This window comes from Diceros bicornis, chromosome 6 (genome assembly GCF_020826845.1).
Source record: "Diceros bicornis minor isolate mBicDic1 chromosome 6, mDicBic1.mat.cur, whole genome shotgun sequence".
NCBI classification, from domain to species: domain Eukaryota; kingdom Metazoa; phylum Chordata; class Mammalia; order Perissodactyla; family Rhinocerotidae; genus Diceros; species Diceros bicornis.
The window spans coordinates 63123300-63148897 of NC_080745.1; the positions used below are offsets into that span (position 1 = coordinate 63123300).

General features: G+C 49.9%; 2 protein-coding genes across 2 annotated transcripts; one reads left to right on the top strand and one right to left on the bottom strand.

Moving 5' to 3' along the window:
* The first annotated feature begins 10751 nt into the window (after positions 1-10751).
* Positions 10752-13816, top strand: FRAT1 (FRAT regulator of WNT signaling pathway 1). The gene has a single exon (XM_058543663.1). The coding sequence runs from the start codon at positions 11441-11443 to the stop codon at positions 12284-12286; it is 846 nt and encodes a 281-aa protein (XP_058399646.1). The 5' UTR covers positions 10752-11440; the 3' UTR covers positions 12287-13816.
* Positions 13817-22038: 8222 nt separating this feature from the next.
* Positions 22039-24158, bottom strand: FRAT2 (FRAT regulator of WNT signaling pathway 2). The gene has a single exon (XM_058543664.1). It carries the CDS (start codon positions 24149-24151, stop codon positions 23447-23449), a length of 705 nt encoding a protein of 234 aa, XP_058399647.1. The 5' UTR covers positions 24152-24158; the 3' UTR covers positions 22039-23446.
* Positions 24159-25598: the final 1440 nt, after the last annotated feature.

Here is a 25598-nt window from a genome sequence, read left to right on the forward strand (position 1 = left end):
CTTGGGTCTCTGTGTCACTCCCTGGGGAGGCAGAGTCCGGGGTGAGAACGTCTGATTGGCTGGGCCTAGGTCAGTTACCTCCACCCTTCTTCCCTGTCTCCCACTAAAGTTCTCCTAGTGGGGAATTACCCCTAAAAGGGGAAAAAATTAAAAGACAAATATGTGATGCAAGTGATGCCCAATTTTTTCTTCCTGGGATACTTATTTATTTTGGGGTGAGGCAAAGCTTAACCCTTCAATCTCCTTCAGACACACCAAAGACTAACATTGCATTATTCCACATGGAAAAAAAGAGAACTGTCTTCAGCTTTGCTGTGGAATCCTCTTCAGGACTGGCCACGAGGCCAGAGAGTGGGGGAGGGAGCTCAGTGAGGTGAAGGGAAGAGGAACCAATTCTGTGCAGCTAAAAATGACCACGTTTAGGGTAGAACCTCAGAGTAAAAACTCTGGGGGTCATTTTCCCCACCCAGGACAACAAGCTGGGAAATGGCCAGGTCACCGTCAGGAGGCTGGTAGAGAGGACTGGAGACACACCGTCATGGAGCGCTTGCGATTGAGATTCACCGTCCGTCAGGCACGAGCTCAGCATTGGGGCTATAGAGTTGAAGGAGCTGTGAATCCTACCCTCAGAAAGCTCAGACTGTAGCCAGAGGGCAAGAGGGGCGTGCTGTCTGGGCCACAACAGAAGCAAGGACCAAACAAAAGGCTGAAGTTACTGCAAACAGCCAGGCCTGGCGTGGGGCCGGGTCTAAGCAGGCGTGCGGTGGTCCTGAGTCTTGCAGGGTGAATAAGAAGGCCTGCAAATCCACCAAAACATTTTGAATTGGAATCTCTCAGCCCTCTGATCAACAACACCCCAGACCTCAGGTCAGGAGGCCCCAGGTGCTGAAGGTGAGTTTCAAAGCAGTAACACATGTGATGTTCAGGAAGCGGCTGGTACATTATGAACTCGCTGTGTTGAATGTTATCTCCACTGTCATGTGAGCTGAGCCTTTTTTTCTGCCACTATAACCTGTTCTCACCGAGGTTGTTTTGGTGAGGAGAGAAATTTTACACATAAAGTCTCTACAGCTGTTAGGAAGTAGGGTAAAGGTCAGGAAAGGCCCCAAGGCTTCCCCTACCGCTTTGTCCTCTAGACGGGAGCCTTCAGAGTCAGCGCCAAAGATTCTCTCATTCAAAATCGGAAAGTAAAGGCCATTGTCATTCAGCCCTCCAGATCTACACCTCTACAGTCATCCCCATCCAGAGCATCCGCCCTCATTCAAGGATGTAGGAAGAGAGAGCTGCCTTGCCATTCATTCACACTTCCCTGTGAATTAAATCCCAAAGCTCCTCTTCTGGGACTTGTGGATATAAAGGACCATCTCTAATCATGAAATAAAAGGCTTGTTGCCTGTTAAAATCATTGCACACGGACAGTTTGGTGGTTACCAGGGGGAAGGGAGTTGGGGGATGGGCACAAGGGGCGAAGGGGCGCATTTATATGGTGACTGACAAATAATAATGTACGACTGGAATCTCACAGTTATAAACTACTATGACATCAATAAAAAATTTAAAAGAAAATATTTCACACGGTCATTTGGATTAGGAAACATGAAAACCTTTTGGGGACTCAATAATTATGTCTCAGATTACCGTTTACATTTGCTGCAGGGGGCCGTCCCAGTGGCGGAGCAGTTAAGTGTGTGCGCTCCGCTTTGGCGGCCTGGGTTCCCAGGTTCGGATCCCAGGCGCACACTGACGCACCGCTTGTCAAGCCAACCTGTGGCAGCGTCCCATATAAAGTAGAGGAAGATGGGCACAGATGTTAGCCCAGGGCCAATCTTCCTCAGCAAAAAGAAGAAGATTGGCATTGGATGTTAGCTCGGGCCTGATCTTCCTCACACACACACACACACAAAATTTGCTGCATGTCTCCAGTGGTTCCTGTGATTGCTTGATTAGTGTTGGCCTCTCTCACTGGACTGTAAGCCCTATGGGTTAAGGACTATATTTGGTTTTGCTTGCCACTATTTATTGAGTGAATAAAGGAACAAATGAGTCAACTAAATCAAAGAATAAGTGAAACAATGAGATTCCTCAGCCTTAAAGAAAAGACATCCGCCTGTACTGGACATAGGTTTTGTTTTGATGCACCCAGTCTCTCTTTAGGGGTCCTCTGCTCCCCTATCCTCAGTCTGTGCGTTTGGGGTAGCACTGACCCTATCTCTGGCCATCTCAGACCCTATCTGTTTGCCCATGGTTGTGGGCAAACAACTCAGGCCTGGCCGATCAGAGGACCCTCTGGACTCAAGGGTCTTACAGTCTAGACCAGCCCAAGTAACTCCAGAAAGGAAGTTTGTGGTAAGGGCTCAAGCGGGGGAGCTGAATGGGGTGGGAGGGCAGAGGGCGGGAGGAGCTGCGGCCTACTGGGGCAGCAGACAGCTTCACGGAGGAGGTTCGCTGCTGGACTGAGTAAGATTTAGATGGGTGGAGATTTGGGGGTAGGCATTCTCTACACAAAGAACAGGACCAAACATGGGGAGACAGGAACATGTGAGATGTCCAGTCCAACAGGAGCAGAGTGCTTCCGTGGGACTGGAGGATGAGGTAAGTGTGGAAGAGCGGACTGGGACCAGGCCTCTGAGAGTTCTGGATGCTGTGTTAAGGAGCTGAGGGTTTTACTCAGGAGACAACATGGACCTAATCAGAGTGTGGGCAGCGGTAACCTGAGCAGGGTTGGGCGTGAGGAAGCTGATCTGCCAGAAGAGTGGATTAAAGGGAAAGAGGCTAGGGCCCAGACACAGCTGCATGAGCCCAGCCAAGGAAACACACAGAGCATCGCAATGGGACCAGAAATAGGGCATGACCACTGGCAGAGGCTCTGGAGGCAAGAATCAACAGGCCTTGGGGAATAAGAACTAGGCAGAGTTAAAGACCAGATTGCAAAGCCTGGGCAACAGCATTGGGGTGGCGGTTTGAGAAGGGCAGGCATTGGCATCAACCAAAATGAGTTTGAATCCTGGTAGTTTGTGTAATCTTGAGCAAGTTGTCTTATCTCTGGCCTTGGTTTTCTTATCCATGAAGAGAGGATAATAATACCAAACTCAGAGGTTATTGGAAGACTAAAGGAAATAATATCTATCTGTAAAGCACTTTTCAGGGTGCCAGGCATACTCAGTATAGCTAATGGGTACAAAGTTTCTTTTTGGGTTGATGCAAATGTTCTAAAATTAGCTTATGGTGATGGTCCCACACCTCAAAATCATTGAATTTACATTTTAAACGGGTGAATTTTATGGTATGTAAATTATAGCTCAATAAAACTATTAAAAAAACAATCAATGGGCTGGGCCAGTGGCACAGCGGTGAAGTTCGTGCGTTCTACTTCAGCGGCCCAGGGTTCACTGGTTCTGATCCTGGGCACAGATCTACTCACTGCTCATCAAGCCATGCTGAGGCGGCATCCCATATAGAAGAGCTACAACTCTACAACTATGATACACAACTATGTACTGGGGCTTTGGGGAGAAAAAAGAAAAAAAAAAGAGAAAGATTGGCAAAGATGTTAGCACTGGGCCACTCTTACTCAAAAAAATAAATAAATAAAATAATCAATATGTGGTAGTTACTATTATTATCTGCTTCATTTCCTGACCTGAGCACTTCTCATAGGCCTGCCTAACTGGCCTTGCTCTCAAAACCAATTTTACTGATTTTCCAATTATATTAGCATTGTCTTTAAAAAGTACCTGGTTGGCTTAAACAAGATAAAATGTTCTTTCTCACATAAAAGAGATCCAAGTCTAGGACTGTATTTGTGTCTTCAGACATTGTTTGAGATTCCTTCTAATTCACTGCTTTTTCATAGTTCAATATGGCTGCTGGAGCTCTAACTATCACATCCACATTCCAGGCAACAAGATGAAAGAAAAAGAGAAGAGCTTGGCCCCCTTCCTAATAGGGAGACTTTCCAAAAGTACCACACTACACTTCCCACTTGCATCTCATTGGCCAGAACTTAATCCCATGGCCCCATCTAGCTGCAAGAGAAGCTGAGAAATGTGGTCTTGTGGGTCTGGTGCTGTTACAACAGAGGGGTTATTGAAGGGGAGAATGGTGATTGGGAGGCAAACAGCAGCCTCTGTTATAGCTACTAGTTGTCAAACAAAGGGAGGCAGAATACAAAATACATATATGTAAACGCATAAAATATCTTTGAAAAGAATACACAGGGCCAGCCCGTGGCTTAGCGGTTAAGTGCGCACGCTCCGCTACTGGTGGCCCGGGTTCGGATCCCGAGCGCGCACCGACGCACCGCTTCTCCGGCCATGCTGAGGCCGCGTCCCACATACAGCAACTAGAAGGATGTGCAAGTATGACATACAACTATCTACTGGGGCTTTGGGGAAAAGAAAGCAGGAGGATTGGCAATAGATGTTAGCTCAGAGCTGGTCTTCCTCAGCAAAAAGAGGAGGATTAACATGGATGTTAGCTCAGGGCTGATCTTCCTCACAAAAAAAAAAAGAAAAAGAAAAAAAGAAAAGAATACACAAAAAACGATAGGATAGTTTGCCTCCAGGGAGGGAACCTGAGTAGCTAGGAACAGGGATGGGGGGAGGCCTTTTGTTTTACTCATTTTGACCTTTAGAATTTTGAACCATGTGGTTGTATTATCTATTCAAATAAATAAAACTTTTATTTTATTCTTTTTTTTTTTAAATACAAAATTATGCTACCCAACCATGTGTCTCCTGATTTCCAATTCTGTCGATACCACTGCCGTCTCAGGCATCCAGACAGACACGAAGCCTCTGCAGATCCAAGACTGCCTCCCCTCAACACCTACAACCGATCACTCTGCAAATTTGAGCATCCACTTTTCCATCCCCACTGCCATATGTTTGGCAAGAGGGGGTGCAGTCATTTCTGCAGTCCCAGAAATGGGAGCGCTAACTGCATTGGCCTATATGGGGCCATCCTAATAGTCCCTGTGGAGCTGTGTTCCTGACATGGCCATTTTTCATTTATGAGCAACATACAACGTGGGGTTTATTGGCCCCTTGTCTTTCCATCTCTTCATTTTTTATTCCTGTTCCAACGGCAGATCTAGCTGGGCCTAGCACAACCCAACATCCATCAGAGAGGCTCTCAGCTCTTCAGTTTTTTGTTTTTTTTTGTGAGGAAGATTAGCCTGAGCTAACATATGTTGCCAATCCTCCTCTTTTTGCTGAGGAAGATTGGCCCTGGGCTAACATCCATGCCCATCTTCCTCTACTTTATATGGGACTCCACCACAGCATGGCTTGATAAGTGGTGTGTCGGTGCCTGCCCGGGATCGGAACCTGCCAGCCTTGGGCCGCTGAAGCAGAGCGCATGAACTTAACTGCTACACCACCAGGCCAGTCCCTCAGTTCTTCAGTTTTTCCATGGATTCTCAGAACTACCCCAGAACCTTCAATAAATTTCTCCATGGCTTATACATTTTAAACAACTGCTCAAAACTATTTGCATTACTTTCCTAGGACTGCTGTAACGAATTACCACAAACCAGGTGCCTTAAAACAACCAAAATTTATTCTCAGTTTTGGAGGCCAGGTGTCTGATATCAAGGTGTCAGCTGGCCAGGGTTGGCTCCTTCTTGGGGACTCAGAGGGAGAAGCTGTTCCGTGCTCTCTCTTAGCTTCTGGTGATTGTTGGTTTGTGGCAGCATCACTCCAATCTCTGCTTCTGTCCACACATGGCATTCTCCCTGTGTATCTCTGTGTCCAAATTTGCCCCTTTTATAAGGACACCAGTCACTGCATTAGGGCCCACCCTAATCCAATTTGACCTTGCCTTAACTTGATTATATGTGCAGACCCTATTTCCAAATAAGGTCACATTCACAGGTTGGGGGCGGGGAGGCACAGTCACAGGTTCCCAGTGGTCATGAATTTTGGGGAGGACATGATTCAACTCAGTACACTACTCAGGTCTCCACTTTTTTTTTTTTTTTTTTTTTTTTTTTTTGTGAGGAGATCAGCCCTGTGCTAACATCCGCCAATCCTCCTCTTTTTTTGCTGAGGAAGACGGCCCTGGGCTAACATCTGTGCCCATCTTCCTCCACTTTATATGGGACGCCGCCACAGCATGGCCTGCCAAGCAGTGCGTCGGTGCGCGCCCGGGATCCGAACCAGCGAACCCCGGGCCGCCGCAGCGGAGCGCGCGCACCTAACCGCTTGCGCCACCGGGCCGGCCCCAGGTCTCCACTTCTGAGGCTGCGTCTCTCTGAACCTCCTCCCCAACCTTGAGGCCTGCCTACTTTTATAAATGGCAAAATATCCCACACTGCTGCATCAGTGTTAGCCCAAAGCCCTCTATCCATTTTAACCGCTGAGTTAGACCCAGCTGTTCCTAGCACCCTGTTTAACCAGTGGCCAGTTATCTTTCCCACCCTAGCAGCAGCCTGAAGACATTTTCATCTTCTGCCTTCCGGGTCTCTAGTCTCCTCAGCTGTTGGTCCACTGAGAGGTGTTTAATATCTCATTAGCACCTCTTTGCATCTCAGCGTGAATCCCCTAATCTCTTAAATTCTCTCAGTACAAATCCCTCCTCCCCAACCAGCCCAGCTCCTAGAGCGTCCCATGTGGGTGGTGGGAAGCAATGAAGGGACTGGGAAAGGGACAAGCCTGTGTCTGCCTTGCTGCTTCCGGGGCCCATCACTTAGGGCTGCTGCTGGCCTCAAACAGCGTCAAGCCTCATTCCTGCCAGACAGTTTGAAATCCTCCACAGTGGGCAAGAATTTAGTCAACCTGCAGCCGACTGTCTATGCCCTCTCAACGCTGGAGTATGAGTCTACACAATTCCCTTGTCATGCAAGAGGCAACCTGCCAGCAGGGGGTACACTTCCTCCCTTCCTCCTAATAGTCAGCCCTAAGCCCCCCACGCTCTGGGCCGTTTTAAAGGAAGTCACAAAATTAATCACCCCTTTTCTATGGCTTATATTTTCTAACATTTTATTTTGAAAAGTTTCAAACAACAAAATTGAAAAAATTTGACAATGAACACCCTATTACCCAGCACCTAGAGTCTATGTAGATTCTACCACTGATACTTTTTAGCATCTAAAAAATTGAGATATACTTCACACAACATAAAATTCACTTTAAAGTGAATTTAAAGGTGTATACTTTTGAAGTGTACACTTTAGTGGTTTTTAGTATATTCACTATGTTGTGCAAACACCACCACTATCTAATGCCAGAACATTTTCATCACCCCCAAAAAAAAACCCCTATTCATCAGCAGTTAGTCCTAATTCTCCTCTTCTCCCATTCCCTGGCCACCACTAAGCTACTTTCTGTCTCTATGGATTTGTCTGTTCTGGACATTTCATATAAACGGAGTCATACAACATGTGGCCTTTTGTGTCTGGTTTCTTTCACTTAGCATGATGTCTTCAAGGTTCATCCATGTTGTAGCATGTGTCAGTACTTCATTCCTTTCTATGATGAATAATATTCCATTGTATGACCAGACCGCATTTATTCATCCATTCATCAGCTGGTGGACATTTGAGTTGTTCTACTTTTTGGCTATTATGAATAATGCTGCTATGAGCATTTGTGTACAAATCTTTGTGTGAACATATGTTTTCAATTCTCTCAGGTATATACCTAGGTATGGAATGGCTGGGTCATACAGTAATGTTAACATTTTACTATACATGCTTTATCGTATATCTACCTGTCTCGATCATCCTTCTATTCATATATTATCCATCTCACATTTCTGTGTACTTGAGAATAAATTGCAAACATCAGTATGAAGCCAGGTACCTGAGGGTTACTGTAAATATTCACTAAGACCTTTCAACCTGGTTCCCAACACAGACACAGATGAAAAGAAATTAATCTTGTCAATTTGCTGTTTTCTTGTTTAACCTGAGGGGTGACTCAAGGGTCAAAAGGATTTATGAGCTTGTTTCACTGAAGAAAGAGAATGCCTTCAAGGAATTTACAATCATCAGATAACCAGCCTCCAGCTGCCCCTTGACGCCCAAAAGTCAGATTGCCCAAGGGCTTATCTGGAGTGAAAGAAATACAGATTACCCCTTTGTTTCTCTCCTCCTGCCAAGCCCCTTAGCTCTATAAAACCCCCTGCTTTCTTCTCTTGCTAAAGTGGATTTGAGAACCTATCCTCCCACCTTCTTGTTTTGGCCAATTTGAATAAAACTTTCTCCATCTCCAAGCACCCACTGTCTCAGTGACTGGCTTACTGTGCATCAGGCACAAGAACTTGAGATTAAGAGGTTTGGTATGAAGGACAGCTCACCCCTAAATTCATCAGCATGTCTATTAACTAGAATTCAATATTTGTTTACAGTTTTTTCTTTTCACGTAAAATTTACATACAATGAACTCTAAGTGTACAATTCAATGAGTTTTAACACATGTGCACACCTATGAAACCCAAATGAAGATATCAAGATAAAGAACATTACCACCACCCCCTAAAGTTCCCTCAGGCCTCTTCTGAGTCAGCCCTTACCCTCATTCCACCCAGCCCTCTCCAAAGGCAATCAGTCTTCTGATTTCTTCCCACCATAAATTAATTTTGCCTGTTCTGGAACTTCATATAAACAGAATCATATGGTATGTGCTCTTGTTTGTCTGGCTTCTTTCACTCCACATACTGGTTTTGAGATTCATCCATGTTACTGCACGTAGCAATACTCCTGTCCCTTTTGTTGCTGAAGAGTATTCTGTCATCATCATTGTATGAATATGCTATAGCTTATCCATTCACCTGTTGATAAACACTTGAGCTGTTTCCAGTTTACGGCTTTTATGAATAAACCTGCTATGATCATCTGCCTGCCGGCCTTGAGGTGGACCTATATTTTTATTTCTCTTAGGTAAATATCCAGGATTGGAACTGTATCATAGGATAGGTGTATGTTTAGTTTTGTAAGAAACTGCCAGATCTTTTCCCAAAGTGCTTGCGCCATTTTTCATGCCCACAACAATGTATGAGGCATACAAATTTTGAGCTGAAGAATAAAAACACAAATTGCTACTAATTATTTTCATGTTAAATTTTTAAATAATTAGGTTGAGAATATTCTAGTTAATGAATGGCTGCCTTGACCATACTCTCAAATAAACAATGATATAAAATGAGCCGATGCCGGGGCTGGCCCAGTGGCGCAAGTGGTTGGGTGTGTGGGCTCTGCTGCCACCACCCAGGGTTCGCTGGTTCGGATCCCGGGCATGCACCGACGCACCGCTTGGCAAGCCATGCTGTGGCAGTGTTCCATATAGGGTGGAGGAAGATGGGCATGGATGTTGGCCCAGGGCCGGTCTTCATCAGGAAAAAGAGGAGGATTGGCAGATGTTAGCTCAGGGCCGATCTTCCTCACAAAAAAAATTAAAAAATAAAATAAATAAAATAAAATGAGGCAATGCTTTAAATTTACACAATGTTATATATCAAATATGTTTCAATTAAAAAATAAATAAAATGAGGTGATGACCTTTTCATGATAAAAAACACTCAATAAACCAGGAATAGATGGGTGCCTCCTCAACCTGATAACGGCCATCTATGAAAACCTACAGCCAACATCATACTTAATGGTCCAAGACCGAATGAATGCTTTCCCCTAAGATCAGGAACAAGGCAAGGATGCCTGCTCTTACCACTTCTATTCAACATTGTTCTAGACATTCTAGCCAGGGCAATTAGGCAATAAAAATAAAAGGCATCCAGATAAGAAAGGAAGAATTAAACTATCTCTATTTGCAGATGACATGATCTGATATATATAGAAAATCCTAAGGAATCCACTAAAATGAGGTGATGAATTTTATGACACACTGTAAAGGTCCCATTTCCAAGATTTAAAAATTCATTTGCTTTCTTCAAACTGCCTCTTCCTTTATTCTCACATTCTTCCCCCGACACTTGACAAAAATAAGCCCAACACTTTTTTTGACAAGTTCCCACCTGTTCCCTCCATCCTACCCCTCCCTAAAGGTTTGCTCCACTAATTATCATCCTTGGAACTGCCCACCAAGGCCGCTGTTGCTACTTATCGGGATCCCCAGGCTCCAGTCTCTTCCTCCTGCACTTCTTTCTAAACCCAGCTGCTCCCCTGCTCAGCATTTTAAAGTAGCTCCCTTCCGCCTGGCTTGTGTTTTTGTGTGTGTGCTTTGTGGCTTTTAAAACAGCTTTTTCGATGTACAATTTACATATAAAATTCACTCATTTTAAGCGAACATTCAATGATTTTTAGTAAATTTACTGAGTTGTCCAACCATCACCATAATCGGGTTTTGAGCATTTCCATCACCCTGATAATATCCACCCTGGTTGGCTTGTAAAGGCTGGACCACCAAAAGTCTACCTACAAGTGTAGTGTCTGGAAGTTAGGTCTGAATAAAGGTCTAAAACCTGCAGATAACAAGACAGTAAAGGATCATTTTTCTGCCCCTCTTCCTTTTAAAAATGAAGTCTTGAATAATTATATCTTGAAGGGTTAAGCTGGCCCATATCTCCATTTCCATCCAAACAGCTCACCATTTTCCTCTCCTGCTACCCCCTCAGAGAGGATATTCCCCTACTGGGCGGAGGCAGTCTTTTTTTAAAAGAACTTTCTAGCTCACAGCCCCTCCCAAGACTAGCGACTTCCTCCTCTCCAGTAACGCCAGCCCCAACTCAGGCCCCCATACACCCATGCTCCTGATCAAGAAACATTAATCTGTGGCCTTTCGCTGCCAATTCCAAATCCGCCACCCTCATCACACCACGGGGGCCCCTTCTTCCTTTCCATCCCTAGCAGCCTCGTTTCCCTAATCTCCAGATACCTAGCTGACTTCTCTCCATCCTCGCCTCAGTCACCTGGTCATCACTTCCCAGACGCTGGCACTGGGACCTCAAAATTGCAAATACCAAAACCAGACGAGTAGACGCGCCTAGAAAAGGAGAGCGTGCGGGTGTGTGGACGTAAGTGTAGGTGCTCGTGTGTGGAAGAAACCAACAGAGTCCACGCCGGTGTACGTCTTGTGAAAATACCAATCACGCCTGGCTGAGAGAGGGAGGATCAGCTCCCCAGTGCGCCCCCGCAGACAGCATTCAGAGCTGTGGAGCTCAGAGGGAACAAGGCTTCACCCTGGACACCGGCCCAGCGGGCGCCCCGCCCCCCAACGCTACAGCACACCCCCACGCCGGCGCGGTGGTCGGGCCCGGCGGCGACGTCACCCATTGTTTACAAATCAACCGGAGCCGGTAGGATTCGGCTCCCGCGGCTGCAGGCGCGCGGCGCGAGTGCCCGGCGAGTGGCGGCTTCCGCGTCCGCCCCGGTCCCGGCTTCGGCTTCAGCACCGCGCCTGGCTCCGCCGCGGCCCACCGAGCCCCGCAGGCAGCCGAGCCGCCAGCGACGCCCGCAGAGCTCCGGGTGCCCGGGCGGGGGGCCATGCCGTGCCGGAGGGAGGAGGAAGAGGAAGCCGGCGAGGAAGCGGAGGGGGAGGAAGAGGAGGAGGACGACGACAGCTTCCTCCTGCTGGAGCAGTCGGTGACGCTGGGCGGCTCGGGCGAGGTTGACCGGCTGGTGGCCCAGATCGGCGAGACGCTGCAGCTGGACGCGGCGCAGGACAGCCCGGCCTCCCCGTGCCCGCCCCCGGGGCCGCCGCTGCAGCCCCCGCGGCCCCCGGCGGCGGTGCTGGCGGACAGGGCCCGGCCCTCGGGGCTGCCGCCGCTTCTGCCGCCCGCGCCGGCCGAGGCGGTGGGCCCGGCGCCCCCGGGGGCCCTGCGCTGCGCCCTCGGGGACCGCGGCCGCGTGCGGGGCCGGGCTGCGCCCTACTTTGTGGCCGAGCTCGCCGCAGGCCCCTGCGCGCTGTCCCCACTACCCCCTCAGCCTGGCCTTGATGGGCCTTCGGGAGGCGACAAGCGGGGTGCCCCACAGCCGCTGTCGGGCCCGTGCCGGCGAGGATGGCTGCGGGGCGCCGCCGCCTCCCGCCGCCTGCAGCAGCGACGCGGGCCTCAGCCAGAAGCCCGCACCGGCGACGACGACCCGCACCGGCTCCTGCAGCAGCTCGTGCTTTCGGGGAACCTCATCAAGGAGGCCGTGCGGAGGCTTCATTCGCGACGGCTGCAGTTGCGCGCAAAGCTTCCCCAACGCCAGCTCCTGGAGCCTCTATCGGCCCCAGTATATGAGCCCCCTTCGCCCCGCAGCCCTCGCGCGGCCTGCAGCGACCCTGGCGCGTCCGGCAGGAGGGCGCAGCTCAAAACTGGGGACGGTGTTCTTGTCCCCGGCAGCTAACACCGCGGGAGTGGCCACAGCAGCAGCCTCTGCCTGGAGGGCAAGGGGTTCCCTTGAGGGCTGTATCCCTACTCAGACTCGTGCTTTTGGAACCGGGAAAATAAGCTTATGACGACGAGAAATCGAAAAATCGCGAATATTTTCGCGGGGAACTGAGGTCGAGGGCCCTGGTGTGTTTGAAAAACAGGACTTGGTTGGCCCTATTTAAGGCAGATTACAGAGCGCACCCCAAGCTCACAGTCAGTAGGACTCCTTATTTGGCGTGATCAGTCCTGGTGGCGCAGCGTGCAGTTCCACGCAGCCTCTCAGGGCCCTCCAGCCTGGCGACCATGTGGCCACCGTCCATGCTTCTCAGGATCGCCGAGCGCCTGGAGGACGTGGAGGATCCCAGTTACTTGCTTTACCTTTTCAGGGCTAGCTCCTGATCCACGTTGAAGGAGAACATGAGTAGACGATCATTTCAGGGAGTACCTTAAACTAGCAGACTTGAAAAGTTACGACACTTAAAACCATCTCGTGTCTTTTAGGGTGCTGGTTCTTAGTATAAAACACGCGGTACCCTGAAAGGACGTTTTTGGGAGTTGAAAAGGAGTAACCTTTTATTTGTCCCTGCTTTGCAACTGGCTGCGGTTCTCAGCGTGGCAGTGGAAAACGGTGCGCCCCGGGTGCGGATGGGAGGCGGAGGCGGGCGGTGCTGGGGAAAAGTAAGTTGAGGCGCGGAGTGAACCCTCCGTCCTCTTTAAAGTATCTTCACAGCCAGCCGCCCCTCCTTGGGTTCAAGGTCACTGTTTCCTGGGCGCACACGGGATTGCGGGGCTTCAGCAGGGTAGAAGAGTCGTCCGGTTGCGCCTCTACTTGGAGAAGAGCGCGGTGTTTTGCAAGTGCTGGAGTCTCCTGAGGACGCGCGCACCGCCACCACCGCGGGTATAGGGAGGCGGGGACGTGCCCGGCGCCGGTGCCTCCAGCAGGCGGCCGCACCCTGGGCTTTCACGGAAACTGTTCCGAGACATGGCCTCGGATCCCTCCTCTCCCCCTCGGCTCTGCTGCCCCACTCAAGCGCTGGCGCTCCTGGGGGCTGGGGAGACATCACGTGACTGGCACTCCAGGGAGGCACGGCCTCGCACTGCAGCTTATAATGGGCTCTCCGGGGCCATTTGCAATAACAGCTGCAATTCCCTGCTTAGATGGAGTTGGTTTCCTCTCTCTGCCCCTCCCCCAGCCATGCCAGCTCGCCTTTGTAAGTGAAGGAAACCGAGTAGAAAACGTGACCCTCCAAATGGAGAAGCTGCAGGCTTTGCCATTGTGAACCGTGGTGAAGTGCTTGTAACATACTGTTCACTCCCTCTGAGGGATCTAAGACCGTTTGGTTAGTGTTTTGGTTTTATAAGATTCAATGGCTTGTTCATCATCCAGATGCGGCTGTTGACATATCTACACTTCGCACCGGAGTGTCTGGAATTGTGGCTATCCTGATTATAGGATTTTAACTTAACTGAAATATCTGTTTTTAATAAATGTGTTGGGGTTTTGGTTCGCTTTTATTTTATACTTGCCATTGGTGGGAAAGATGCACAAAACACATTTCTCTGATCTCCATAAACATGAAAACACTTGAAATCCTCGTCAGCCTGGCTTGTGGATGGTAATTAGAGCGCCTTTGTGTCTGAGCAGCTCACTAGTTAGACAGGGTCTCCGCGGCTGGGTGTGTATTGGTGCTGGCATGAAATTAAATGAAAGTGAGGTCAGATTTTGGACCCATCCCATTCACTAAAACCTTAGAGCCTTTTGGATTACTAGTTGGTGATGGAGATGTTTTATGAAGCTGCCTCTTACTGTTCTAGCAAAGGACATCAGCTCAGTCAGTCACTGCAGACTGGGAGGCTTACCACTTTTTCTTCTTTCTACTGTGGTCATTAAGTGGACTTGTCCCACATGGTGGCCATTTAGGCTAGGGCAGCTCTTGCTTAGGGTCTGCTTAGGATGCAAAACTGCAGTGGGAAAGCTGGTTGGGAGTGCATAAGGGGCTCCTCTCTTTGCCCTTGGCACGTCTGCTGCCATTCTCTTCCTAAGCAGTGACGAAGGAGCAGCCCGTCTCTATCCCTTCTGTTCTAAGTTCCTTCAGTCTATTCCCTCCAGGATGGAGCCACGCTGGGCAACCAGGGTATCCAGGGTTAAGTCTAGTTATTAAATGGAGATCTTGGACAAGTTGCTCAACTTCTGTGGGCTTCGGTTTCCTCATCTGTAGAACAGACGAGAAGTGAGATGATGAAGAAAAGGGTTCGTGATGACTGGCACATACTGGAGATGAACAGTCTCTAGTTCCTAACTCTTCCCAGGACTGTCCCTTGGTAACCAAGCGACAGGGTCCTCAGTTTCTCATAAAACAAGGGCATGCCATGATCCTAAAAATTTAGAGTCCTGATTTTCTAACTCCCTTCTGGACTCAACGTCTGTTGTCTACACCTCCCCATCTCTCTCTCTCAGATACACGCACAGACCCTGATGGGGTCTGAGAAGTACTTCCAGAACACACCAAGCCAGCCATTTCCTGCAATCTGCTGAGAGAGGGTTGTGGGGGGCTCAGTCCAGTACCTCCCAGCAAGGGGATGGTGATTACAGAGGTGCTACCACAAACTGAGGAAGGGGAGCCTTCAATAGTGCAGTGGGCTACGAACCTGGGCGCTGAGCAGGAGGAAACTGGTCAGGTGCTGACTTCCCCATCATTGGAGTAGCCCTGAGGTCCTCAGCCCTGTTTCTTATTTGAAGTGGGATTTCCCAGAGGTCAAAAGTTCAGGAGTAATCCAGGGCCAAATTGGCCATGATTAGATGCCACCAACTGTGCTGGCTTCTTGTAATGATCGGTTAAGGCTAGACCCAACCATAGGCCTCACGCAGGACAACCCCCTCCTTAAAAAAGGAAGCCTGAGAAAACTAATGCCCACTATCAGACACTTTAAATGCACTATAACCCTATAACCACCTCTCTTTTTAAAAATGCTGGGCCGGCCCCGTGGCCTAGTGGTTAAGTTCAGCACGCTCCTCTTCAGCAGCCCAGCTCCCAGCTCCACTAGGTGCAGACCTATACCACTAGTTGGCAGCTATGCTGTGGCAGCCACTCACATACAAAATAGAGGAAGATTGGCACAGATATTAGCTCAGGGCAAATCTTCCTCAGCCAAAAAAAAGTCCTGCAAGGTCTTACTAGTCACCCCAAAATCCTTTTTTGGAATAAGTCAAGGTTTACATAAATGATTTTTTTTAAGGTTATTAGACCATTTTATAGGTGAAAAAGTAGTCCAGGAAGGGGGCAGGACAGAGCGACCTACTAAAGTCATTTATGAAGTCAAAGGCCTAACAGAGTCTAGAACCCAGACTCCCAGTTCAGGCCTCTTTCCAATAGCCTGATAGCATCATATATAGTCTAACAACACATATACTACAATGTGAACAATACCCCTGCAGCTGTGCAACATGGTGGCCCTGCCATTGGAACCCTAGAAAATCAGGCCCCAGATCCCTAGGCTGAGCTAGGGAGAGCCAGGTATGCCATAACAATTTTCTTAGAAAATGTTCAGCATTCTATGAAGACAGCTGGCCACAGAAAATGGCCTGGATGAGATAAAAGACCAAAGCTATAAACTCAATGAAAAAAATATAAATTAAAACACAGAAATTGGCAAATATTGAATGATGTGGAGAAAAGAATGCCACACCTCACAGAGAACTCCAGTCTGCCACCCCAAGATTTCATTCTAAATCAGGCATAAATGCTACAATATTTGGATTCAGTTTTTACCCTTTTTTGCTCTTTCCTTTTCCAGCTCAGAAGCAGAAACATGGAGCGAAGATCAGACACCACTTTCCTATCCAGCAAAGTCTGTGTGGAACCCTGTGATCCCTTCCTTCCAATCAGGGAAGAGTTACCCTGGCAACCAAATTACTAACTCACTCAATTAGCTCCCCCCTCTTCCACCAGTGTTCAGTAATCACAGAATGTCAGCCCAGGGAGAGCTCAGCCCTCGGAGGTCTAGTGCTACAGCCTGCCTCATTTAGAGATGGAGGCCCAAAGAGGTTTCCCCTCGGATGTGCACTCCATTTGAACACAGTGAAGGCTGGTGCAGGGAAAGGGGCAAAACTCTCCCAGGCAGCGCTTCTTCCTGGTTTGCCATCCATAACTGAAGGGAGAACAAGTGACCTGCCCATAATGGTGTTTCCCAGGAGGCCTAATAGATAAAGAGCATGGGCTCTGCAGGCAGCCCTTCACTGCTAGCTGTGTGATTTGGCACAGGGTCCTTAACCTCAGCAATCTCAATTAACTCATCTGCAAAGTGGGGATTAGAATAGAGCCTACCTTGAAGAGTTTGGTGAAGATTAAATTAGATGATGTATGGGAAGCAAATAATAAAACAAACATTCCTGGCAGCTATTACATGAAGGCCACTACTTAAGTCTTTTGTGGAAGATCCTGCCTCTTAATGACTTCTTCAATTTCTTTTTTGTGTGTGTGTGTGTGTGAGGAAGATCAGCCCTGAGCTAACATCCATGCCAATCCTCCTCTTTTTTTGCTGAGGAAGACCGGCTCTGAGCTAACATCTATTGCCAATCCTCCTCCTTTTTTTCCCAAAAGCCCCAGCAGATAGTTGTGTATGTCATAGCTGCACATCCTTCTAGTTGCTGTATGTGGGACGCGGCCTCAGCATGGCCGGAGAAGCGGTGCATCGATGCGCGCCCGGGATCTAAACCCAGGCTGCCAGTAGCAGAGCCCACACACTTAACCGCTAAGCCACAGGGCTGGCCCCTTCAATTTATTTCTTAAAGGGCATAAACCCGTTTCCTCTGAAGACTAGTTTCTTGATCATGTACTCCTGTTGTATAGGGAAGAGCAGAGGAAGGGAATAATCAGTCTACAAGAGGTTTACTCGGAAAAAGTTGGAGGTCCCCTTCAAGCCAAACCTGAAAGCAGCTCAGGATTGGGGCTGGTAGAGAAGGGAATATTACAAAGGAGAGGGTGTGTGGGGAGGACAGCCTGGGGCCACAGCTCTTAACTGCCCCATTCCTATCAGAAAACCCATCTCCTTCTAATTCAAATTCAGCACTCAGCTGAAGTTCTGCACGCCCACCCTGTCCACTCCCGTCTATAATTTGTACTGAGAAAATCGTGCAATTTCTTCACAGGAAGTGATCTTCCAGTGCATTTTGTTCTCACTCTTCATTTTATTTACTGTCATTACAGGGTTATCTCAGGGACTCATATGTGAATGTCTTCTTTTCCCAAAAAGATTATTCTTTGATGGCACAGGAGTGACAAAATGAAGAGGATGTTTTAGGCAGATTATCAGGCAATATGGCATGGGGCATGGACTGAGGTTGAGGGGGAACATTATGGTCAGCCAGATGGGTTGGATGGCTGTTACAGCATCCAGGAACCAGGCGATAAGGGCCTGGGCGGGAAGAGAGAGGAAAAGACAAGAAGGGACACGTTTCAAAAAGAAAACCCATAAGCCTCAGTACAGTACCCGGTAGCTGTTAAAACGCTGGCTCTGGAGCCAGACTGCCTGGGTCGCAATCCTGGCCCTTTCTTTAAAGCTCCTGGGGCCGGCCGGTGGTGTAAGCAGTTGGGTGTGCAAGCTCCGCTTCGGAGGTCCTGGGTTCAGGTTGAGATCCCAGGGGCGCACCGATGCACCACTTGTCAAGCCATGCTGTGGCAGCGTCCCATGTCCCATATAAAGTAGAGGAAGATGGGCACGGATGTTAGCTCAAGGCCAATCATCCTCAGCAAAAAAAAAGAGGAAGATTGGCATCAGAAGTTAGCTCAGGGCTGATTTTCCTCACATATAAAAAATAAAGCTCCCTTCCCGTGACCTTGGGCAGGTCACTTCACCTCTCTAACCTCACGTTCCTCATCTGCGGAGTCTGGTAATAATGAAGTCCCTGCCTCAGAACGTTGTGAGGATTCATTGAGCTAATGCGAGTAAAAATGCTCAGGCCACTGCCTGAAACAGAGCTGCATTTAATAACAACGCCTGGGTATCGGCATTTAGTAAATATTTGCAGAGCAAACAAACGGGGCAATTTCAACAGACTTGTGGAGGCTAAGAGAGTGCTTGGGGCATAGATGATGAATTGTGGTGCCTAGAAGTTTGAACAAGGTGGGAAAGGAGGGACAGCAGCTAAAAATGGACAGCGGGGCCAAAGGACGGATGTCCCCACCCAGGAGAGACCTGTGGTGATCCAGCTGTGGATGGAGGATAGGCAAAGAGAGAAATGGAAGGACAAGGCTCCTTGAGGAGGCGGGAAGGGATGGGGTGCCCAGTCTGGACAGGTTTGAAAGGCAGGGTTCAGGGGGATTGTAGGGGTGGGTGTCCCATCTGCCAGCACCCTAAGTCACAAACTGTCCTACTGCAGCAAGGCCGGAGACCTGAAGGTTGGTTGTTGAAACAACCTTGTATAACCCTTCATGCCTGGGATGGCTGGGTACATTTCTGTTGTTTTCGTCTGAACGAATCCTTCTTCTCTACCTTACGCTACAATAGAATGAAAACCAAATTTGATACCAGGGAGTTTATTGACTGCTCCTCCTTATCAATTAACTGACTCATAGGAGGTAAAATTCACAACCCCCAGTGGATAAGCTGTTCATGCAGTCTGTTTGACTTATTGATTGGGTGGGTTAAGAAAAACACAAGCTGGTTATCATCTTGTTACCTTTGCCCTGCCTTTAGCCCGGTTCTTTTTTACTGTCTAATTAAATTCCACAGCCTAATATGGGTGAAAAATGGTTTCCTAGGTTTTCCTGAAAATCTTCCCCAGACACTGGAGTCATAATCACCTTTCTCCAGTTGCACCATAAATAGTACTTTTCTTCAGCCAGGTTAGGAGGAAGAACTTGTGGTGTAGATGTTCAAAACACACAACTTAATGGTACTGATAAAGGGAAGTCGAGCACCCTCAGGGCTCAAAAGAGATAATGAAAGTCACTGAGCAAGATCTGATTCCTCATACCCTGGGCCTGCCCTCAGAGCATATACACAGAGACAATATGGATAGAGCTCTGTGTTTGTGTTCACGTGTGCACACCTGTCCGCGTGTGTAGACACACATACCCACCATCCCTTTTAGTCACCCTTCAGCCTCCCTTGGCTGCTCTCGGTTCCACTGTGACTTTCTGTCTGCTCCTTTTGTTTACTCTTCTTCCTCCCATAGATTTGATGAGTTGGTCTTTGTAGAGTGATTAGAACAGAGCCTGGCACCTGGTAAGCACCATGTATATTAGCTAGTGTTATTACTTCCCAACTGATGGCATGGCCCAGGGTCCATCCACAGCTCTTACCTCTAACTGCCAAATCTTTATCTTCAGCCCTGATCTCTCCTCCAACTCCTAATCATTTATAAGGCACCAGGCTGCTATCCCTGTAACTTCTAACCAACCCCTCCCCCATCACCGCATGCACGCACTCACACACACTCACACCACCGGCTTCTCCCCTATTGCTCTTGTTCTTGGCTCAAGACTTGTAGAATGTTACCAGGGAAACCTAGGCCTTGGCCCCTGCAGAAGATGGAGGCATCTCAACTCTGCCCCTCCCCACGCCCCCAGTCCTCTGCCCATCTACTCCAAGGGGCTAGGGATATCCCAGCCACAGTCACTCCTGGGCCAAGTACTAGGAATGGGCTATCCCAAGCTGCAACACCTTGGAAATGGCCATTGCCTCCTTGACAGAGAGACACTTCCCAGGCCCAGGGCCAGGACTAAGCTCTCTAGAGTCTTTGCAAATGACTGAGCAGTAGCAGGGGCTGCAGTTCATGAGGAAAGGCGTGGGTAGGCTCAGACAGGAGGCAAGAGGATGGACTTAAGAGCCATGAGTTCAGATCCTGCTCCAATAAGTCCTACGTCTCCCCATTGTAAAGAGTGAAGTAATATCTTGTCAAAGATGCCTACCGGAGTGCCTGCCCACAACAGGGCTGTTCCCTTTCCCTCTCTCTACTTTGCTTCTCAGGTCCTGTAGATCCGCTCTCCTTGTCTACAGTCACCATTCTAACTTCATTCCGGAGTGCTCTTCTGGCCATGTTGCAGACCACAAGACATCCGCACTGGGTGAGACCTCACCATCTCGGCCCTATGCCCTCAGCACACAGAGGACTTAAAGGGTCTAAAAGCAGCAGCCATATACCATTTGTTATCTGTGCCTCTCTTATGCAATTCCTATTACCTTATGTGAAGATCTCGGCCCCTAACCTGCCTGTGGGTTCTTCCAGGATGTCTGAAATCCTGCCTCATCCCAGATCCCCAGCACCTTGCACATATGCGGCTGGTGTACAAGAAAAGTTTGAGAATGGTGATGCTACAGTGTTGAGGTATTTAGTGGGTCAAGGGTTGTGGGATGCTCTTAAGAACTTCAATAAACCCAACATGGGCGAAAACGGTGTCAAGAAAGTCTCATGTAGGTGGTACAGTATTGACTGGAAGATCTGGATGAGGGAAGCAGACCCTAGAGCCAGACTGCCTGGGTTCAAATCTCAGTTCCACCACTTAAAAGGTGGTGACTTCAGGAAAATCACTTAATCTCCTGGGCCTCCATGTCCTCATTTATAAAATGGAGAAAATAGTGCCTACCTCATGGCAAATAAAGCCACAACATAATGAGATGATATGATTGAAAGCACCCAGAACAGTACCTGGCACATGTGTGTTTGGCAAATGCCACCCCCGCAAACGATGAAAGCAGAGAAACAGACCACTTGGAAGGTGTGTGGAGGCGGCCTTCTGGAAGTTCAGGAAAAGGGACTTATAGCGTACAGAAGCAACAGGCCGCAACAGCTGGTGCTCACAGGAAAAGAGAGGTGGCTGAAACGCTAGTGAGGGCAAGTGGGGAACATTTAGGAAATAGATGTGGGCCCCCTGAAGGAGGAAGGGGCAGTGGTGGTGCCAAGAATTAGCAGCTATCATTTTTTGAGCACCTAAGTGTCCCAGACACCTCAGGTCCTCATTTTACCCCCCAGCTACCCTATTAAGTATTATTGTCTTATAAATGAGAGGGAAAAGCACAGATCAGTGACACAGCTGGAAAGCAGCAGGGCTGAGTCAACCAAGTCACTGAGCACTAGCCTTCCCCCTGCAGCCCCAGCGTGGGAAAGTGCTGGGCAGGAGAGGTCCCCCAAGGGCTGGTTAGCAGAGCTGGGCTGTACCAAGAAAGGCTTCCAAGTAGGAAGGGGCTCAGCAAGGGTTCCATGCCTGGGGAAGATGCAACTGAGGGCAGGAGAGCAAGGAGGGGCCGCTTCAGTTAAGCTAACCCCCACCTGCTCAAACTGAGCCATTTTACAAAGACCAAATACATCGCTGTAAAACCCTGTTCTCCTTTCCCTAGGCCACAGCTCAAGACTGGGCCAGCCTCGAAGAAGAAAACAGGCTGGCTCAGCCCGTGCCCTCATTCTTCACACAAAAAAATCCAGATGAAAACTCACCTCCCCCCACCCCCCTCCACACACAGCAAATCGCTTGGCCTCTGCCCTCCAGCCTAGAAAGCGTTTCTAGAATATGTTCTTATTCCGCAAAGGGAGTGGAAGCCCATCTAGCAGCTCTTAAAAACCTGGACTTAATTTTCTGGTCTTGTGGAACATCAACCCAGAAGCACGCAAGTACTGCAGCTCTGCCAGTATCCTGTGCTGAGCCCAGGTTGCCAGTGCGCTCTTCATTAAAGGTATCCCTCTGTGCTTTTCTTTCCCCGACTTTCCACCAAAAAGCCAAACCATGCTCCAAAACAAAAACCAAATTTATTCAGCAGACATTTTAATTAAGAAATCCTATAAATCAGGACCACCACAATTTCAGACACTCCGGTGCGAAGTGTACGTCAATAGCTACATCTGGAGGATGAACACGCCATTGAATCTTTTTTAAAAAATTGGTTTAGCTACCTTAAAGTTTGGGGGTGGCACCTTACTTAAAGCGCCGTCAAGTTTCACAAGGGTAAAGCCAGTGGTTTCTCCTCTCAGAGAGTCACATTTTAAAAACGGTTTCAGTCACTCACAAAGAAGAGCTGGCAGCAGGAGGAAATTGTGAGGGGTGAGGACCCAGGGAGGCTCAGAACCACGGCTGCAGAGGGCCAGAAGGGGAGCAGAACATCCAGGGTCTCACCCATCCCGAGCAGACACCAGGAAGGGTGAAATAAGAAAAGCCAGCTGGGAGGACAGGAGGCAGACCCGAGAGATTGTTTATGGCTTTCTGAGAAAGCTCCTGGCATGGCCAAGAGTGGCCTCAGGGGAGGAGGAGGAGGAGTTCTGGAAAGAGGAAAGCTCAGAAAAAACAAATCTCTCCCCACACCTCCCTCTCCGCGTCTGTGTCCTCGGGAGACTCCAAGAGGTAGCAAAGCACAGACAGGGCTCTTTTTAGGGCAAGAGGAAGAAAAGATACAGGCGTGAGTTAGCTCTCCCAGGAACCCCACAGCCTTGGACCTACAGCAGGACATGACCTTGAACCCCAGGTGGCAAGGTCAAGTCGTTTAAAAGTCCACATTCAACTCCAACTCTACCCGCTTTGAAAATTCTCCACCTCCCTCCCACCCCCTCACTGGAGTCCACATCTCCCACCTCCACCAGCCACCAATTAGATTGGGGAAAAGGGGCGATGCCAACCCACCCACCACCCAAGGTTTTACATTCTTCTTCCCTCCGGAATTTCTTTGCACAGCAATTGTAGCACCATTTTCACTAAGCTCCTCCACCGGAAAATAAAGAAAATGTATTCGTGTCATTAGTTTTCAAGTATTGTTATAAAGCCCTCGCGATTCCCGACCCTTGGAGCCCTCTCTTTAAACAATCCAAGTACACCATGCCCCTAAGGGTTAATTCAGGTAAAAGTGGGTGCAAGTAGCTGCCACAGTTCTCCCAGTTTATTCCAGGTCCTTGGCCCCGAGGTGGCCCGGGAAATTCTCACGCGGCACGGACGAACACTGGCCGGTGCTTTTCTCCACGCTCAACTTTTCTCTGACAGCCTCGCCGGGGCCAGCAACTTCTCGATTTGTGGTGTCTCCCCACGCGCAACCCCGCAGCCTAGGCGGTCGCTCCCAGGACGGCGACGGCGGCTTCAGCTCAGGGATGGTGAGGGCAGGACGCTGTTGGGTCCACGCACGGGCCTCCTCTTCCTCCTCCAGGCGCCCTGGGTCAGTGCAAGGTGCCGGAGGGCTGCAGGGCGACGGGGTCCGGTCCGCTGCAGCCGCCCCCGGCCCCAGGGGCACCCGCGGGGCCGGTGGCTGCAACTGCGGCGACGGCTCGCTGGAGCCTCCGCACGGCTTCCTTGATGAGGTTCCCCGAGAGCACGAGCTGCTGCAGGAGCCGGTGCGGGTCGTCGTCTCGGGCGCGCGCCCCAGCTGGGGGCCATCGTCGCTGTTGCAGGCGGCGGGAGGCGACGGCACCCCGCAGCCATCCTCGCCGGCACGGCCCAGGGAGCGCGCTCGGGCCTGCGGCGAGCTCGGCCACAAAGTAGGGCGCAGCCCGGCCCCGCACGCGGCCGCGGTCCCCGAGGGCGCAGCGCAGGGCCCCCGGGGGCGCCGGGCCCACCGCCTCGGCCGGCGCGGGCGGCAGAAGCGGCGGCAGCCTCGGGGACCGAGCCTTGTCCGCCCGCACCGCCGCCGGGGGCCGCGGGGGCTGCAGCGGCGGCCCCGGGGGCGGGCACGGGGAGGCCGGGCTGTCCTGCGCCGCGTCCAGCTGCAGAGTCTCGCCGATCTGGGCCACCAGCCGGTCAACCTCGCCCGAGCCGCCCAGCGTCACCGACTGCTCCAGCAGGAGGAAGCTGTCGTCGTCCTCCTCCTCTTCCTCCCCCTCCGCTTCCTCGCCGGCTTCCTCTTCCTCCTCCCTCCGGCACGGCATGGCCCCCCGCCCGGACACCCGGAGCTCTGCGGCGGTCGCCGGCGGCTCGGCTGCCTGCGGGGCTCGGTGGGCCGCGGCGGAGCCGGGCGCGGTGCTGAAGCCGAAGCCGAAGCCGGGACCCGGGCGGACGCGGAAGCCGCCACTCGCCGGGCACTCGCGCCGCGCGCCTGCAGCCGCGCGGGAGCCGGAATCCTACCGGCTCCGGTTGATTTGTAAACAATGGGTGACGTCACCGCCGGGCCCGACCACCGCGCCGGGGTGGGGGGACGCGCGAGGAGGCGCCGCGGCGCGGGGCAGTAACAGGCGGCGCAGGGCCGTGGCCCGAGCTTTCCCGTGTCTGCGCTCGGTGTCCCCCTATGAGGGGATCCCAGGCGTGGGGAGAGCTTCCTACTTCCCCGGCCCGATGAGCGGCACAAGAAAATGGAGGCTCCGAGGTGTCCTGGGTTGGTTTCTCCCACTCGCGGACACACCCACCCACACACCCAACCCCTCCTCCTCCGCCGCTTCCTCCCTCCCCACGTGTCAGCAGCGCTTGGGCGGGCGCTGCTCCTCCTCCGCGCATCGCAGTCACCGGGACCCGGGCGTGGGGGGGAGGGGCCCGCCGCGGGTCCGGCTGCGGAGAGGTGGGGGGCAGAGGAAGGACAAGGGAATTGGGGGTGCAGAGGGCGGGATCCGATTGTGGTAGGGTCTCTGAACCTTCCGCCGCCGCAGAGTCCCGAAGCTCCGAGGCACATCGTAAAGAGAAAGACGCGCCACCGCATGGCTAAAGAAGAATTGACTTTGTTCATTAAAAAAGAAGATTCAAATACAGATATAGGGCGATGAAAAAAATCTCTCATAATCATAGGACTTAAACATGGTTCACATTTTAGAAAGCTTTTTCTTTCCATAAAAGTGTTATACAAAGCCACGCATACAATGTTAGACACTTTTCCACTTCGCGTTACACTGTAAATGGTGATCGTGTTATTGCAAGCACTTTGAGAACATATAATGATGACATAAATTTCCATCAAGTGGCTGTACCGTAAATTATTAAACAATTCCTTTAACGTTTGCAGTTTACCTGATTTCACTGTTGTAAGTAAATGTGTGACTAACATTTTTGTGTGTAAAACTTTTTCCATGTTGATGATTCTTTCCTAAGAACATATTTCCAGGAATGGAATTTTAGGTCAAAGGATATGGATATTTTAAGGTTTCTGATAAATGTGCCAAATTGCTTTCCAGCAGTTGGGTAAATTTAGTCCCCCATCATTAATGTGTGAGCATACATTCATTACACTTTCACTAGTACTATTTGAGTATTATAGTTAATTTTTTTCCTGATTTCATAGGTGAAATTGATAACTCTTTTCAGTTTTTATTTCTTTGATTTTAGTTAGATGAAGCAGTTTTCTAAATGTTTGTTAAACAACAGTACTTCCTCTTTGTGAATTGTTCCCTA

What these genes read in the sequence shown, in the direction of transcription:
- FRAT1 (XM_058543663.1), top strand. Translation starts at nt 11,441, where the DNA reads ATGCCGTGCCGGAGGGAGGAGGAAGAGGAAGCCGGCGAGGAAGCGGAG.
- FRAT2 (XM_058543664.1), bottom strand. Translation starts at nt 24,151, where the DNA reads ATGCCGTGCCGGAGGGAGGAGGAAGAGGAAGCCGGCGAGGAAGCGGAG.